The sequence below is a fragment of the Staurois parvus genome, unplaced genomic scaffold, assembly GCF_062004578.1.
Source record: "Staurois parvus isolate SC_StPar_1 unplaced genomic scaffold, SC_StPar_1.0 ptg000217l, whole genome shotgun sequence".
NCBI lineage: Eukaryota > Metazoa > Chordata > Amphibia > Anura > Ranidae > Staurois > Staurois parvus.
Window position 1 is genome coordinate 8,892,767 of NW_028318013.1, and position 17,669 is coordinate 8,910,435.

A 17,669-nucleotide genomic window follows, 5' to 3' on the forward strand; every position below is an offset into this window, starting at 1 on the left:
CCACGTTCATGAGGAGCCGGTACAGGGGGCCATGAATCAGTATGGACCTGGCAGCAGCGTGAGCAGACGACAGAGGCGCATGGCGCAGGGTGGCGGTGGAGGCAGCATTATTCTGAAGCCATACACAGGCCTAGGTTAAAAAGCGGAAGCCGTCAGCAGCGTGAGCAGACGACAGAGGCGCATGGCGCAGGGTGGCGGTGGAGGCCGCATTATTCTGAAGCCATACACAGGCCTAGGTTAAAAAGCGGAAGCCGTCAGCAGCGTGAGCAGACGACAGAGACACATGGCGCAGGGTGGCGGTGGATGCAGCAGTATTCGGAAGCCAAACACAGGCCTCGGTTAAAAAGCGGAAGCCGTCAGCAGCGTGATTTATAGCTCCACCATTACACAGTGCTGGCTGGCTGCTGATTGGCTAATGCGATCACATGTCATGAATGCATTATGGGTCAGCGCGCCTTGTCTGCGCGCCTTCCCAGAGATCCCCGCCCCATCTTCTCTGTCCATTTTCTCCGTCGCCACACATGTCGCCGCCATTTTTGGGAAAATTCGATTCGTGCATCCGAAGTTTGCTAATCTTCGGATTCGTCGCGAATAGAATTTTTCCAAATCTTCGGAACGAATTCCACTTCGTCATGTTCGATTCGCTCATCTCTAGTAATATTGTTTCCCCTGATGCGTGGCATTGAGAGCAAAGGGGAAGTGCCATTTATATGGGATTCCGTTACTGCGAAGTAATGCCAAAAGAGAACACAAAGCTCTTCTTCTGTTATTTAGGGTAATGGGCGAGAGTTACAGGAACAAGGTCACCGTATGTTCATTAACAGTAATCCTGGTCATTTTGATGAGCTTTATTTAAAATCTCCTCTTTTAATATATAATTTGTAAGGCAACAGGTAGTAGTGAGACGCAACAAACTTTTCTGCCAGCCAGATTGTTACAGTACTGACATCTGTCTACTAGTCTCTAAAGGAATCCTTTTACACTCAAACCTGCGCTGAATTTGCCAGAAATTTTTCAGCAAAAGAAATTTGTGTAGCAAACTGTTCTAAATGTGTTATGTAATATACTGCAGCTTACTAACGCTTAGATGAGGTGGCTGGATTGTTTTATTCCTTTTTATACTTTTTGGGGCTTTTTTTTTTTGTCTTTCACCTGGTAATCCTGCAAATAAAGCCCTTCTTGTTCTTTGTCTATGCTGACTCTCCAGTCATTCCACTGTATCTATGTAGGGAGCCAGGCATGACTTTAAAACAGGTCTTCCTCTGTTTCTCAATTACGTGGGATGTGCGGAGATCAGTGTCCTATGGAAAACACTATTTTGCTCTGTTTGGTGTACGGGAAGTGAGGAGGACACTAAACTTCTGGCATTATCAACAGGTATTTTCTATAATTGCTGAAAATCTGCTTAATCTCTTTAATGTTTTATTTCTGCAGCCCCCTACCAATAGCATAATTGATGGCAACAAAATGTGGCCCAATATTCCACCCCCGAGCACCCAGACTGCTGCACTACCCTTGTGTAATGGCTGTGGAACCCCAGGAAACGTGAAGGATACGACTATCTTGCAAACTAAGAATTTCTGTAAAGCTTCACAAAATTGTGGTAAACTTTACTTTTTTTTTGTTTGTGTTTTTTTTTTTTTTTCTTCTACATGTAATCTGAACCTTTTATATATTTTGTGGCTTAATAAATTAGCATTTTTGTAGGAGCTCCTGAGATGTCATCTGCTGGACAGGTGCAGGAAAATCTGCCTCCTATCGGTGTGTTTTGGGACATAGAAAACTGCTCTGTTCCCAGCGGTCGCTCAGCTGTAACTGTCGTGAAGAGGATTCGCGAACGTTTTTTCAAAGGTCACAGAGAGGCAGAATTCATCTGTGTCTGTGACATCAGTAAGGAAAACAAGGAAGTAATTGAGGAACTAAATAACTGTCAGGTAATTTATTTTATGGCCATCCAATGTCACCTACTGATTAGTTCTCTTTTGGCACTACAGTGGTAAAGTGTTCCCCACCAACATCCAGCAGCTTTTCTAGGTCAAACTGGAGACTGTCACTCAGTCGGTATGGGTATTCCTGTTACCGCTGCATTGACCATAAGATAAAACTCAAATTTCATTCTGCAGAGTGAAAGCTCATTGTTCTTGCGTCAAGAGGAGTTTAATTCCCGAGAGGCATAGGAGTCTGTTTTAAACATTTAAATTTCCTACTGTCTACAAAAATTCAAATTGGTTTTAGGTGGGGTGAATCATTTTTATGTCCTCCTTGTCTTATGGTTTTTGGTTATTGGTAACCAGCAGAAGTAACTTTTCCATTTTGTGGATCCTGCATAGGCATATCTTAGGGTTTTAGCACATTTTTCAGATACAGTTGCAAGAAAAAGTATGTGAACCCCTTGGGATTACATGGAGTTTTGCATGAATTGGGCATAAAATGTGCTCTGAACATCATCTAAGTCACAACAATAGAAGTACACAGTCTGCTGAACATAATACTACACAAACATTAGATGTTACCATGGTTTAATTGCACATAACATGTAAACATTCACAGTGCAGGGAGGAAAAAGTATGTGAGGCCCTAGTTTAATGACTTCTCCAAGAGCTAATTGGAGCCAGGAGTGAGCCAACCTTGACTCCAATCAGTGTGATGATATTGGATGTGTTGCTGACAGCTGTCCTGCCTTTAAAAAACACACACCTGTTTTGGGTTTACTGGTTTCAAGAAGCACTGTCTGATGTGAACCATGCCTCGCAGAAAAGAGCTCTCAGAAGACCTACGATCAAGAATTGTTGACTTGCAAGAAGCTGGAAAGGGTTACAAAAGTATCTCCAAAAGCCTTGATGTTCATGTGTCCACGGTAAGACAGACTGTCTACAAATGGAGAAAGTTTAGCACTGTTGCTACTCTCCCAAGGCGTGGTCGTCTTGTAAAAATGACTGCAAGAGCACAGCACAGAATGCTGCATGAGGTAAAGAAGAATCCCAGAGTGTCAGCTAAAGACCTACAGAAATCTCTGGCACATGCTAACATTTTTGTTGACACATCTACAATAAGGAAAACATTAAACAAGAATGGAGTACATGGGAGGACACCACGGAGGAAGCCATTGCTGTCCAAAAAGAATATTGCAGCACGTTTGAAGTTTGCAAAAGAGCACCTGGATGTTCCATAGCACTACTGGCAAAATATACTGTGGACAGATGAAACCAAGATTGAGTTGTTTGGGAAGAACACACAACACTATGTGTGGAGAAAAAAAGGCACAGCACACCAACATCAAAACCTCATCCCCACTGTAAAACATGGCGGAGGGAGCATCATGGTTTGGGGCTGCTTTGCTGCCTCAGGGCCTGGACGGATTGTTGTCATTGATGGGAAAATGAATTCCAGAGTTTATCAAGACATTTTGCAGGAAAACGTACGACCATCTGTCTGCCAACTGAAGCTCCGCAGAGGATGGGTGATGCAACAGGACAATGACCCAAAGCATACAAGTAATTCAACAAAACAATGGCTGCAACAGCACAGAATACGCCTTCTGGAGTGGCCCAGTCAGAGTCCTGACCTCAACCCGATTGAAATGCTGTGGCATGACCTTAAGAGAGCGATTCACACCAGACATCCCAAGAATATTGCTACACTGAAACAGTTTTGTGAAGAGGAGTGGTCCAAAATTACTCCAGATCGTTGTGCAGGTCTGATCTGCAACTACAGGAAACGTTTGGTTGAGGTTATTGCTGCTAAAGGAGGGTCAACCAGTTATTAAGTCCAAAGGTTCACATACTTTTTCCTTCCTGCACTGTGAATGTTTACATGTTATGTGCAATTAAACCATGGCAACATCTAATGTTTGTGTAGTATTATGTTCAGCAGACTGTGTTCTTCTATTGTTGTGACTTAAATGATGTTCAGAGCACATTTTATGCCCAAATTATGCAAAACTCCATGTAATCCCAAGGGGTTCACATACTTTTTCTTGCAACTGTATATCGTTAAACGTCATGAATATTGGCATGGAACTATGTGGTATGCTAGTTTTATTACTTGAATATTGGTTTTGCTTAATATACAAACCACCTCTGAATGACAGATGTCAAATGATTTGAAGTAATTTTTGGTTTACTTGCAAACTTAGTTTGTCATTTTAACAGGTAACAGTTGCCCATATCAATGCTACAGCAAAGAACGCTGCAGATGATAAACTCCGACAAAGTTTAAGGAGGTTTGCCGATACCCACACTTCTCCAGCAACTGTGGTTTTGGTTTCTAGTAAGTAATTCCCACGTAATAACTGCATGTCTTGTTACTTTGCATCCGTCGGTCCATGTAATTTATTATGCTATATACTATGTACTTTTTTTTTCCTGTCATCCATATAACTCTTAAAAGGCTAGTACGCTCTTTGTTCAGTTGTGACGGAGAATTGAAGGTTTATGTTTAGGTTAGGGTGTTGAATGTTCTGGAGTTTGGGACACTGGTTTGACTGATTCAGTTATGTTGTATGGTACATGCAAGAATGACCTACTCTGATAAATTTTACTTTTGTAAATTCTAAAATTGATGGATCCTGCTTTATTGCATTTTGGGAGTTTTGTCTTGACATGTCAAACACACTACAATGTGAAACAATAAAGCTTAGATATCAAAACCTAGGTGTATAGTTGATAAATGGTATGTTGACTGTAAACATTCAGATAAGAATGTCAACTTCACATTAAAGAATGAATGTGTAACAATCATGTGGCTAGTGGATTTTCAGGAAGGACAAGGAAATGCTACTTTTTTTTTTTTTTTTTTTCCTCTTCTCTAGCTGATGTCAATTTTGCTCTTGAACTGAGTGACCTGCGTCACAGGCATGGCTTCCATATCATACTTGTACATAAGAATCAAGCCTCTGAAGCACTGCTTCACCATGCTCATGAACTTATCGGCTTTGAAGAGTTTATCTCGGACCTTCCACCAAGGTTAACCCTAAAACCACAGGTAAGATGTTTTGCGCTATACCAGGTCACATACAGAAGTACCTTTACTACATTTCAAAAGTAGTATCTTCTTTTTTTTTTTTTTTTTTTTTTTTATATACAATCCTAAATGTTGACATTTGTGCTAGTTTGTTAGTGTAGGAAAACCTTCCCTTTTTTTTATTTACTTTTTGTATTTGCCCATTTTAAGGGTTTAAAATGGAAAGATGCTACTGTCAATATAAGCTGCATCATAATAGTTTTATTTGACATGTGACTGACCATGTGTCATATCTGTTCATTCATATTTCTCAACAACTAGCAATCCTGTTTATCTGGTCCTATGTGTTTTAGTCCCCATTACTCTATTTTGCAGAAATGCAAGTGGATCTCTGAACTGGAAGGACATCCTAATATCTTGATACGTTCATATAGTGGATTATAGTTGGATCAAGTTGAAATAGGGCTGTTAACCATGAAATTTCATAGTGTGCAAGTTTACATGGAATGTGTACTGGTGGTGCACATTTAATTTTAGTATGATTCATATTAAATGGAAAATGCTTATCTTAGTTGTAGAATACAGGACACAGGCTGGCTATTCATAGGAATTGGATATAGGCTGCTACTTTTTTTTTAGGTGTAATGGACACTTGCAAAGCTTTTGGACATGCCCCTCTTGGGTGTTCATACCCCTATAACATTACCCCACTCCATGAGACTAGTTTAGTGTTTTTGTTTTTTTTTTTTTTGTTTTTTTTTTTTTTCTTCTCCTAGTGTCCTGCAACTCTCCTCCTGGTGGAGTTTCTGAGCTTAACTAGTACTTATTTACACTGAAATTCTTCAACTCATCACTGCCTTCTCCTATAACAATAAAAGCAGTGCAACTTTGGTAATACCTTGGAGACTGTACACTGACCCCATGCAGTGGGAATGGCCTGTAATGTTTTTCAGGCACTGCTTGGGAGCTCACCGTGTAGTTATATATAGCTCTAAGGCCATGCTCCATTCCTGTGGTTTCCAGACCCATACAGGAGCATGCCCACCTTTTAACAGGCGAAGCCTGGACCCATGCAAGGACTAGCAACCTGACAAGGTAAGACAAGTTCATCCTTTTATCAGACCATTACTGTGCAGCTTTATAGCAAGTATGAGACCAAATGTCCAATTTATTTGCACTACGGAAATAAATATTTCTCTTCTGTTCATTGATGGACACAGCGTCTTCTTACCCATAACAAAGTAGGGTCTTATAGCCTCACCTACAGTAGGACAGTAGAGTAGGACACTAGGCAGAAAAAATGACTTGGCACCTCCTATGGGCAGTCCTCTTTGGGTATAAAACCCCCTGTCTGCTATAGGTGTTCCTATCTACCTTCTAGTGTTCCCTGGGGTTAGTCTTCTGGACTTTACCCTTGTCAGGGGTTCCCCTTTTGTGGTTGTGCCTATTGGAGGGGCTGGTCCCATGGAATCGCAGGAGCATGCTGCTCTGTGGGGGACTCCGTGTAGGTCCCGGGTCCCTCAGTTGCCTTTAGGCGCTTTGTCGGCTATCCGAGTTGTTCGTGTTCTGTGTGGTGGCAGTGGTTGCCTGCAAGGTGAGCAAGAAGTGCCCCCTGCCATCGCCGTTGTCCTCAGACTATTTTGAGACCGAGCTGGATCCGGTCGCCTTGGGCTCCTGGTTTATTGCGGATCCAGATGATACAAATCCTTGATTCCTCGAATGAGAACAGATCCTCTGCCTCTGTAGCCGCACAGGAGAAGGCATTGGTAGCGGAACTCATTAATTCGGTGTGTGAAATGCTAAAAATGGAGGACTCTTCAGGGACGGCTGATGTGGTGCCTTTCCCCTTTGGTACACACAAGCTAGCTTGGGCTGCCAAGGTTTTTTCTTACCTCCTGAGTATTTTGACAAATTTGTCTATAAGGGTTCGAGTCGGTCGAAATGTCCGTTTGTATTCCCTTAACACTTTGCAGTGCGTTACCCCTTTGAGGAGGTCCTGCTGAAGAAGTGGACCTTTCTGCCAGTGGTCGATCCTCCTCACCAGGCTTAACAAGGCCACGTTGATCACAGTGGAGGAATCTCCCTCTTTTAAGGATCCTGTGGACCTCAGGGCAAAGATGGTAGCCCGCTCTATGTTCATTATCGCCGGATCGGCGCTGAGGCCAATGTTGGCTACGGCCTTGCTGTCCCAGAAACTGACCGAATGGGCCAAGCCTCTGTGACAAGCCTCAACTGCTAGTCAGTTGTCCCAAGCGTATGTGGAACTGAGTGACAGGTTGAAGTTTGCGACGCCTCACTTGATGCAGCTCCACCTCTTTCTAAACTGTCCTCCTCAGCTGTGGTGCTCTGGCAGGTCCTTTTGGTTCAAGTGTTGTTCAGTGGACCAGACCTCCAAAAAGGATCTGGGGGACCTGCCCTTTCAGGGCGACTGTCTTGCTGGTGCTACACTGGATGATATTATCAAGAACCTTACTGGTGGCTAGAGTACCTTCCTTCCTCAGGCCAAGAAGGGGAAACAACCTTGTCGGAAGTCTGTGCCAGCATTCATGGTGCATAAGCGCCTTTTTCTTCCCTCCTGGCTCCGCAGCCAAGGGCTCCAGACCTTTTTAAGGCTCGCACAGGTGATTCCAAGCTTTCCTGGCCCCAGAAGCCCTCAAAGGCCGCCGATTTAAAGTCCTCAGCATGAAGGGGGGTTGAGGTGGGGCGCTACTTCGCAGGTTTCCGGGCCTGTGGATCTGCAAAATCATTCTCAGGGTACAATGTAGTTTCATTCCCTTCCTCCGGACAGATTTTTTTTCTTTTCCCTCCAATCTGTGGCTTTCGCTAGGGTGCTTACAGGGCTGTGTAGGAACTGCTCCTCCGCTGAGTAATTGTCCCGGTGCCAGACTCTGAGCTTTTTAGAGCTTTTACTCCAATCTGTTCAGTTCCCAAGGCAGGCGGAGTTTGCTCGGCCCCTGACCTCAAGGCCCTAAATACCTTTCTGCATGTTCACAAGTTGAAGATGGAATCCATTTGCTCAGTGGTAGCCTCCCTCCATCCAATATTTCCTGGCCTCCTAGGACATCAAGGACTCTTACCTAAACATCCCCATTTGTCATCAGTGCTTGCTACGTTTTGCTGTTGGGGACACGCATTACTGATTTTGTAGCACTCCCCTTTTTGTCTAACTTCCGCACCCCGGGTGTTTACCAATGTCCTAGCCCCAGTCTTGGCTTTATTGTGACAATGGGGGATAGCGGTGATCGGTTACCTGGACGATTTGCTCCTGCGTGCAGAGACTCTCTCGTCCCTACTGGATTGATTGGAGATCACCATGTGTTTTTCTACGGGACTTCAGGTGAATCCTGAACCTCAGGAAGTTGGTGTTTGACCCCTGGGCAAGCGCCTGGAAAATCCTCGATTTCATAACAAGCCAAGGTGTTCCTTTTGAAGCTCCGGTCAGCGGTCCTGCAGCTCTTTGCCTACAGACAACCCTCCCTGTGTTTTTGCATGCAGGTGTTAGGCCTGATTATGGTTGGCTTCGAAGTGGTTCTGTATGCCCAATTTCATACGAGAACTCTTTAGAGAGAAATCCTATCAAAGTAGACCAGGGCTTCCATCTCCTTGGACATTTGGATTCACCTGGAGCCATTGTGGGCCCTCCCTCCTTTTGGTGGTTGAGGTCTCCGGCTTTACGGACTCCGAAGTTCTTCTTCTCTCTTCACTGAACAGTGGTCACAGCAGATGCCAGCCTGTCGGACTTGGGAGGAGTCCTAAGATCAGACTCCGCTCAGGGTCGCTGGACTCCAGAGGAAACGCTCTTACCCATCAACATCCTGGAGCTTCGGACGATCAGGTTGTCACTGGCACATTGGATGGATCGCCTCTTGGGTCTGCCGACCAGTATACAGGCGAACAACGCTACTGCGGTAGCGTATTTCAATCATCATGGGGGCATAAGAAGTGCAGCTGCGGTGCTGGAGGCATCTTACATCCTGCGATGGGCAGAGAGGGTTGTTCCGGCTCTGCCATACGCATTCCATGCAATCCGGTTATCTAAGCTGTCAGATGCTGTATTGATGTGACAGATGCGAGTGGTTCCTACGTCCGGAGGTATTCCATCAGCTCTGCATTCACTGGGGTCCACTGGACGTGGATCTGCTGGCATCACGTCTCAATTGGAAAGTTCCATGGTTTGTGGCAAGATTGTTGGATCCCCTGGTGGATGCGACAAATGCGCTAGTGGCGCTGTACTCTCGTCTACACCTTCCCATCCCTCCGTGTGATTTCTTGTCTACTATGCAGGATAGTGGCTGAAGGGATCCCAGGTATCTTCATGGCTCCGGACTGGCCTTGTCTGTGGTACGCCGGTGTGGTTCCACCCTGCTTGACAATCACTGGATTTGACGGCTTTCCTATTTGAGAGCCAGGTCCTGAAGGACAGGGTTTTCTGGCTCAGTAATCCTACTATGTTAAAGGTCCGTAAGTCTACCCTCCTGGAAGACTTATCAAACCTGGATAGCCTATGTTGGTTGGTGTGAAGCATTGGGGTTCCATCCTCATTCCTTCGCTGTGGCTCGGGTGTTGGCCTTCCTTCAACGTGGTGTGGATCAGAAGCTTGAGTTGAGTACAATCCAGGGTTATGTTTCTGCTCTGGCTGTTTTTTCTTTCAGCAACCCTTGGCTACACATTCTTTGGTTCACACTTTTTCAATCGGGGTTCGTCACTTGGCCCCACCTGTGTGCTCCCCTTTGCGACTGTGGGATTTGAATTTAGTGCTGTTCTTCAGAAGCCTCCCTTTTAAGAGCATTTGGGATATACCCTTGCTTTTACTTTAGTAAGAAGTTGCCTTCCTTTTCGCTTTCACTTCTGCACAGTGGGTGTCAGAGTTGTCGTATTTTGTTCTTTTAAGCACAAGGTGGTCTTTCGACTACCCCCTTCTTTTCTACTAAAGGCGGTGTATGATTTTCATTTGAATGAGGATTTTGTCCTTATTTCCCCGTGTCCTAGATTTATGCACCCTAAAGAGTTGACCCTGCACTACCTGGATGTGGTTTGTGCGATTCGCGTGTACCTTATTGGTAGCGGCTGCATTTCGGAGGTTTCATTCTTATGGATGGTCTTAAGAAGGACCTGGCATCCTCTTCTGCCACTATTGGATTCAGCAGACGATTGCACAAGTCTATGCCATTAAGGAGTGGGAGCCTCCCTTCCCGGTTATGGCACACTCCGCTAGGGCAGTTAGTGCCTCCTGGGCATTCTTACAGCAGGCGTCGGTTTCTCAAAAGTATGCAAATTGGTGACCTAGTCATCTGTGCACACGTTTGCAAGAATATATATACATACACACTTGGGTTAATTATATATATATATATATATATATATATATACGCACAAACGAACAATTTTCTAGTGTTTTTTGGGTTTTTTGTTTCCCCAGGTATTTAATATAAATCCTGAAAGGTGTCTGTTTTGCTCACTCTCAGATACCACAAGATTCAAGTCATTGCACCTATGTGATCATACAAGTTACCATATATATTGAAATGGTAGCTGCTACCATTAACCCACTGTAAATAATAATCCAAAATTGTGATAACATTAAATATAAATTTTAACCACAAATGGCGCTACTCTCAAACATATATAAATCAATCCACCACCACATATGTGCATTAATTAATAAATATAACTAAATGTAAAGATAAAGAATCCTCAGTCCATTCGGTAAAGTCCACCCATCAATATTACATATGATCCTCAGTAAATAAAGCTATGAAGTCTTCCATCACCAGTGCAGACCCAGTGCTTGAACACCCCATCAAATTGCACACTCACCAAAAGCTGGTGAATAACCAGCATATCTTTGTTTATCCAAAACTCCACAGCTTAGCTCCAGCTTATAGATATCCAAAGCACTCCATATAGTACATTAGGTAGAAAAAATACTCGCCATAAAAATGTATTAACATAAACCCCCCCCATAAAACCGCACTCACATTGAGTCAAACAATTCAAGCATTTGTTGACATAGAAGAGCATCCAGCTCTGTCCACAGCATCTCACCAGCCTACCTGCAACCAAGATGGCGTTGTTGTGATCACGTAGGTTGGCGTGCGTGGTGATGTCACTGGTTAACAATGCCCTAACGCGTTTCGTCATACGACTTCGTCTGAGGGACATTCAAGTTGTCTACCTCCATATTACCATTTATCCACCCTGTCAGCATGCCTTGCCCTTTGCAAAAGGAGACACACACCCAGTTTGTTGCACTGCTGTTTGGCCTATTTTCTGCACACAGAGTATTCAAAAAGGTACCTAGAGTACCTGAAGGATTCATCTCCCTCACAACTGTCTGCAAACGTCCAATAGAGTATACGTGTTCAGGTTTTTTGGTGTCTGCAACCTTTTTTTTTTTTTTCCCCTCTTCGGGCAAACAAGTTTCTCTCTAAGGCAGGGATGAACGAATTCCAGGTCCATATGGCGAATAGAAATTGCATCTTGGTGTCTGGCTTCACACACTACCTCCTGTTGACTTCAATGCAAAAACGCCTGTCAATAGCAATGCTATGTGAATACTTATCTTTGCTTGCCACTCCACTCTATCACTTGTGAGTCTGCAATGCACAACTACAAACTCGCACAGGACCCTTTTGTAACAGCATTCAAAACACTATGCAAGTGGATTGCTTCTGTGTTAACCACTTCAATAGGATCACAGAATATCTAGCTTGTCATGCAAATCTGTGAATTTGAAAACGCATCCAGGTTCGTGTGTGTGTGTGTGTGTGTGTGTGTGTGTGTGTGTGTGTGTGTGTGTGTGTGTGTGTGTGTGTGAACCAGTGTGGCTCCATTCACACCTGGGCATTTTGGGATCATGGCTGAATTGCTATGATCGCAAAACATTTTCAGTCGTTTTTTGCCATGCTTGTTGCGCGGCAAATTTCATCTCGTGAAGCTTGTCTCCCAAAAGTTGCCTTGCCCTGTGTGCTGACCAAAAAAAAACAAACTGGTTCCTAACTTTTTTTTTAGCTGGATCTTCTATTCAAAGCAGATTTGTCTAGCCCTGCTCTAAGGTCTCATGCTCAGACCTTTTAATATCCCTCAATCTCACCCTCTCGAAAAGACCCTTTCTCCAAGGATGCCCACTTAGGATGCAGTCAGATAATGCCACAGTAGCAGTCTTTGTCAATCTTCACGGGAGAACAAGAATCCATGTGGCCTTGAAGTAAGTGTGATCTCCTGGACTGAAAAGCACTGTCCGGCAGTATTTGATGTTCACATTGCTGGAGTGGACATTTGGAAGGCATATTTCAAAATGTTATTACTGACTGGACCAATGGTTCCTTTTTTTCCTACACCGTTCACCTGATTTGGATGTAAATACCCTCAAATTAAAGCGGACAGTCTGCAGTTAAAGCACACATTGTTCATTTCATTTCAAATCCATTGTGGTGGTGTATAGAGCCAAAAATGTTAGAATTGTGTCGATGTCCCAATATTTATGGGCCTGAATGTAACTCCACTTTTGTTGAGGAAAAAAAAAATTTCCTCTGTTATCGAAGCACATTGCATGGATTTTAATAAACTTTGTTGTAGATTCCTACTTTTTGTTTTTCTGGCAAAATAGCTGTTTGTTTCTGTTTCCATATGCTGAGTGAATCTGTATGGGAGAGATTTCATAGCTATCATTCAGCTGCTGCACCTGCAGGGTTCTAATGAGGAAATTTGCAGGGTCTGCATCCCTTTTTAGATGGAATTTTCCTATTGGGAGTATCTCACCAAAAAGGATACTTTTTGTTGCAGGGGATGCCTAAAATCTGATTTGTATCTTAGTGCAGACTTTTCAGAAAATCATTAAGCCAATCACACAAGCAGGAAATATTGTTGGGGGGTCATTCTGTACACAATCTCTGTACAGAAAACCCCTGTTGCCATATTGCATTTCAATATACAGAAAATTTGAGCTCTGTAGAATAAAAAAGGTCATTTTTAATGATATTCAATTACAAGATGACTTGTCACAATTCTAATTAAAATTACATATATAAAATTCCCTTGAAAGTGGAGTTATCCTTATTTTTATTTATTTATTTTTTTTTTTTAATCCCAATATCTTCCACCTCCTACGTCAGCAGTTGTGGGACTCTAGATGTGGGCATCATGGCTTTCAGGCTCAACAGCAAATTACCCCTGTTTCTGGCCAGGACTGAGGATCCTCTAATACTGGCATAGGATGCTCTGGTAATTCCAGGGACTCAGATATGTTCATATGCCTTCCCGCTATTGCACTTTCTTCTTTAACTCCTTTGCAAAATGGAGGAAGAGAAGAAATCGGTGATTCGCATAGCACCTAACTGGTCTTTAAGAACCTGGTACACAAACTTGTAGGACATTACCCTTGGCCCCTCCCAAACAGGCCAGCTCTCCTGTACTATCCTACTTCCCAGTCACTGGCTTTAGTGGCATAACTTTTGAAACCCAGGTCTTGAAGGACAGGGCTACATATGACTAATTTTCTACTTTATTTAAAGATCGAAAAAAGTCTTCTAAAAAAATACACTGGCTTCTCTGATAATAGAGCATCTGGCTTTCGGATATACTACTAACTAAAAAAGCCTCTTGCTGTCTCGTGCTCGCGCTCTCACTTTCTTTCGCTCCTATTTTTGTTTTTTTTTGCCTTACCAACAGTGTCTTAACCTCCTCGGCGGTCTGATTATTTCCGATTTTTTTTTTTTTTTTTTTTTTTTTTTTTTTTTTTTTTTTTTTTTTTTTTTTTGTGCTGAAAGCGGTACCATTTTTTGCATGGAAATATTTAGTTTTTTTTATTGTAGGCTGTAATTTTTAGGAATAACTCACTGAAATCTGTACGAACAAGAGTCTAGTAAACATCCCGGGTAGGATAAAATTTGAAACACGAAATCATAAATTATAATTTAATAATCATAAAAAATAATATAATAAATTTAATTCAATAATATAATCAAACCAAAAACACTGAAATTTGAAATACAGAGGCAAAGTCGCATATCGCTGAGCAAAGTCACAAAATCGTTTTCAGTGTCTGATGACGAATTTCCCCACAAATCATCACTCAATTCTGCAAGTGGTTCTGATTTACTATCGCTGTTCTCTAGCTGGTCTAAAACCGCTGTTGAAGTAAAGGGACGCTTTTTGGACGCCATGGACTTTTCTAAGTTTCCAGGCAGAAAGAACAGTCAAAATGCAGGCAGGGCACAGGACAAAGCAGTAGGGACAAAATTTATGTGAAATGCATTGAAACAGCAATGTTTTACTATGTAATAATCATTTTTAAAAAAATTCATATTTGCCGCCGGTTCCGGCGCCCGTACGTCCCGACGTTACAGGGACCGGAACACGGAAGCCGAAGGAGATGGCCCGGGACGCTGTAGGGGACACATCGTGGGAGAGAAGGACAAGGTAAGTGCTGCAGGGACTCCCTGAGCAACGCCACATGGTAAGCCCGAGTGTAGCTTGGGGTTACCGCTCTTGGTACTCAAATTTTACCCCGAGCTACACTCGGGAATACCGCTAAGGAGGGTAATAGGGAGCCATGTAAGGCCACCACCTGGTCTTCAGTTCATACATTCTCCAAGCTCTACAGATTGGATATCAAGGCCTCTGAAAATGTACTTTTGTAGGCAGGAAAGGTATAATATATTCCCCTGTTGGAGGCAGAATAGGGACATTCCAGGGTCTGACACTGGTGCTCAACCTGTGAGCCTTGGAGCGCTCTGATGTGGCCCTTGACCTCAAACTAGGGAAGCACACTTCTATTCTGTGGGGTTGGTGCACTTTCAGAAAGTTCACTACAACTGCAGAATGTAATGGAAGTCTTTGGCAGAGTGCTGCTAACCCGCAAGAAAGCCGCAGGTGCACTGCTCTGCTCAGGTAAACTAAAGTGCATCTGTATGTAAACAGTCTTATTGGGGGCTCATTTCCATTTGCGGTTTTGGGTAAGGGGTGGTAAAACCCCATACTTGAGACATGTTTTTACCACACACCCCTCCAACCCCCTCCCAACCACTGCTGTAGTGTCAGGGGTCTCAATGGCAACCACCTACCCATGCTCCAGGGGGCCATGCAGCCTCCCTGTCGCGTTCTGTTTCTCCCCTGGAGAGAAGAAGTGGCATTAACAGGAACCAATACTCTCAATTTTCCTCCTTCAATAGCTGAAAGTGGGCAGCTTCTCCTCTTTCCCTCCAGCAATCATCTGCTGCATGAGGAAAATGTTCACTATGCTATTCAAAATACAAAAAAAAAAAAAAAAAAATGGAAGCAAATGAGCCATTTCATTGTTGCCTTTGAGTCGTTACCAAAGCACTTAGGTGGCCCTCGCTCTTAAAAGGGTTGACCACCCCTAGTCTAATAATATCCAACCTGTGTCCTGTACTGTGCAATAAAGATAAAAGGAATTTAGGCTTGCCTTTTTAAATTTTTATATCAGTACAGTACAGGACATTGGCGAACCTCTCCTCTGTTCCTGTGTTAACCTGCATTGCTTGATAAAAATGCAGTCCTAATGGAGTCAGGGCTATAGGGATATGAACAAGTTGTGGAGCGTGTCTAATAGCTTTGCCAATCACATGAATTAGAAGCCTATAATAAGGGGCCTATGAATATCTGACTATCTAGCCTGTCATGTACTATAAGATATGGAATTTACAAGTAGTAATAGCTAGTATTCTCTTCTGTGTTTGGATACTATGGTTGCCATGTAAGATGCCTTTTAAATGCCACTTTTTTTTTGTTTCTCCAGCAGTGCCATACTCTGTTGTATGTCTACAACTTGCCAACAAACAAAGATGCAAAAAGTATCAACAATCGCCTCAGACGCCTGTCTGATAACTGTGGAGGGAAAGTGATGAGTATTTCTGGCAGTAGCGCTATTCTCCGCTTTATCAATCAAGAGAGTGCAGAGCGAGCACAGAAACGCATGGAGAACGAAGATGTGTTTGGTAACCGTATTACTATTTCATTTGCACCTAAAAATCGTGATGTAACTGAAGCAAAGACCTCCATCTGCACGATTGGCGACAAATTAAAGTCTCCCAAAAAAGTAAATAAGAATACCAAACTGTGCCTCATTGCTAAAGATCAGCAAGAATCCTCTCAAAATGGCAAAGGCTCTGCCGGCAAGACTGCCTACAGCTCTGGGGGCAAAAACTCAAATGTGAAAAGTTTGCAGGTAAACCCCTTTTTGGTTCTTTCTTTCCTAAGGGTTAAAGTGTTACTAAAGTCTTGCTGTCAAAAACTCGGGCAGTCATGCTGTTCTGCTTCACAAGAAGCCTACCTTTCTGCTTGCAGTCTACTTTGGAATGTATACTGTGCTGCATGCACAGCTCAGTTTACAATCTGGCACAGCGCCTAGGTGCCTGAATTTATTGCACTCCTGTGCATGTGCAGGAGTGACGTCATCCTGTGCTGGCCAATGAAGATTGCTGAAGAATGGCAACCAGCAGAAGCAAGCAAGGGACATGGACTGTTAATTGAAAGATAAGTTTAGCTCCACTTTAAGAAAAGCTATAACTCTTTTTTTTTTTTTTTTGCATCTAATAGACCTCTTACACAGTTTTAGGAAAACTGAAAGACATTACGTTTTTTTTTTTTTTTTTTTTTTTTTTTTTTTTAGTGGCGCACCGAAATTAGAACTCTGGTGCTGAAACAGAAAAGTCAGGATACACTTGGCTGAAAACCGAAAGACAGTTTTTAAAAATGTAGTTTTCCAACGCAACTTTTTTTTGTTAAACCAATACACTTTTTAATGATTAAAAAAAAAATATGAAAGATAATGTTATGCCAAATGGATACCCAACATGTCATGCTTTAAAATTGCGTATGCAATTGCATACTTAAAACCATCATGAGTGACGCTTTAAAAATTTCCATGTTTACAAAATGTAATAAAGGCTTTTAAGCGAATGTGATACTTATTATCACATACTTTGATATGTTTTTATATCTGTTTTTTCCATATAGTGATTAGATGTATGATCTGTCATAAATCTTGGAAGAGTGTAACATTCCTATTGTTTGATGGATTGTTCATGTTTGATATTTATGCATATTTGGATATGTATTTGTTTGCAAAAAAAATAGGAAGAATGTCTTGGGTATCTGGATGCTGCAATTTATGAACCCAGAGGGAATTTGATGAAAAGAACAATCTAATGATGGGAAGCAAAGGAAAATAAACTTTTGTATAAAAAGTAGGGATCAGAGGTATGATCCCGGTACAAGTAGACTTGTGCATTGTTGAGTGAGGGGTTATTGAGTTAGATCTTAATTGCTTTTTACCAGCCAGAGGTAAGTTACGTAATGACGTCATTTGAGTTTGGATGCCTTCCCGCCAGATTTCTTCAGTTTCTTTTTATGTGTAACCACTTGCCATTCTGAAATGAGCGGAGTAGGCACTGCACATCTGAGGTCAGGGAGCGTAAAGTCTGAAATTATATTCCAGTTGAAGGCCTTTTGTCCAGATTCGAGATTCAATGAGTCATCCCATTGTGCGTGATGAGACTGGTGTGGTGTTTTCACTTAAATGGAATTTGGTGGTTGTGTAAGGCCTTAGTGATGGTAAGCAGGTTCTTTCGCTGCTGCATGGTAAAGCCTGAAGAAAGCGAATACTTGCAGTTTGATGTGATAAAAGTGAATGCAGAGAATAACGTCTCTGGGGATATTATCTGGTAGATGTGGCGGTTTAGGTA

General features: G+C 42.7%; 1 protein-coding gene across 6 annotated transcripts in view; it reads left to right on the top strand.

Annotated features, from left to right (window-relative positions):
• MARF1 (meiosis regulator and mRNA stability factor 1) overlaps window positions 1-17,669 on the top strand; it is a 243,654-nt gene that overhangs the window by 54,993 nt on the left and 170,992 nt on the right. For 5 of the 6 annotated variants that reach the window (XR_016312994.1, XM_089679093.1, XM_089679095.1 and 2 more), the window contains exons 4-8: window positions 1,435-1,603; window positions 1,708-1,934; window positions 4,152-4,269; window positions 4,811-4,983; window positions 15,722-16,150. Coding sequence is in view for 5 of the 6 variants with exons in the window: in XM_089679093.1 (XP_089535219.1) it covers window positions 1,435-1,603; window positions 1,708-1,934; window positions 4,152-4,269; window positions 4,811-4,983; window positions 15,722-16,150 (1,116 nt within the window). In the remaining variant the exon portion in view is untranslated. Of the gene's footprint in view, window positions 1-1,434; window positions 1,604-1,696; window positions 1,935-4,151; window positions 4,270-4,810; window positions 4,984-15,721; window positions 16,151-17,669 lie in introns of those variants that run through there. The other variant, XM_089679098.1, reaches the window with a different exon arrangement.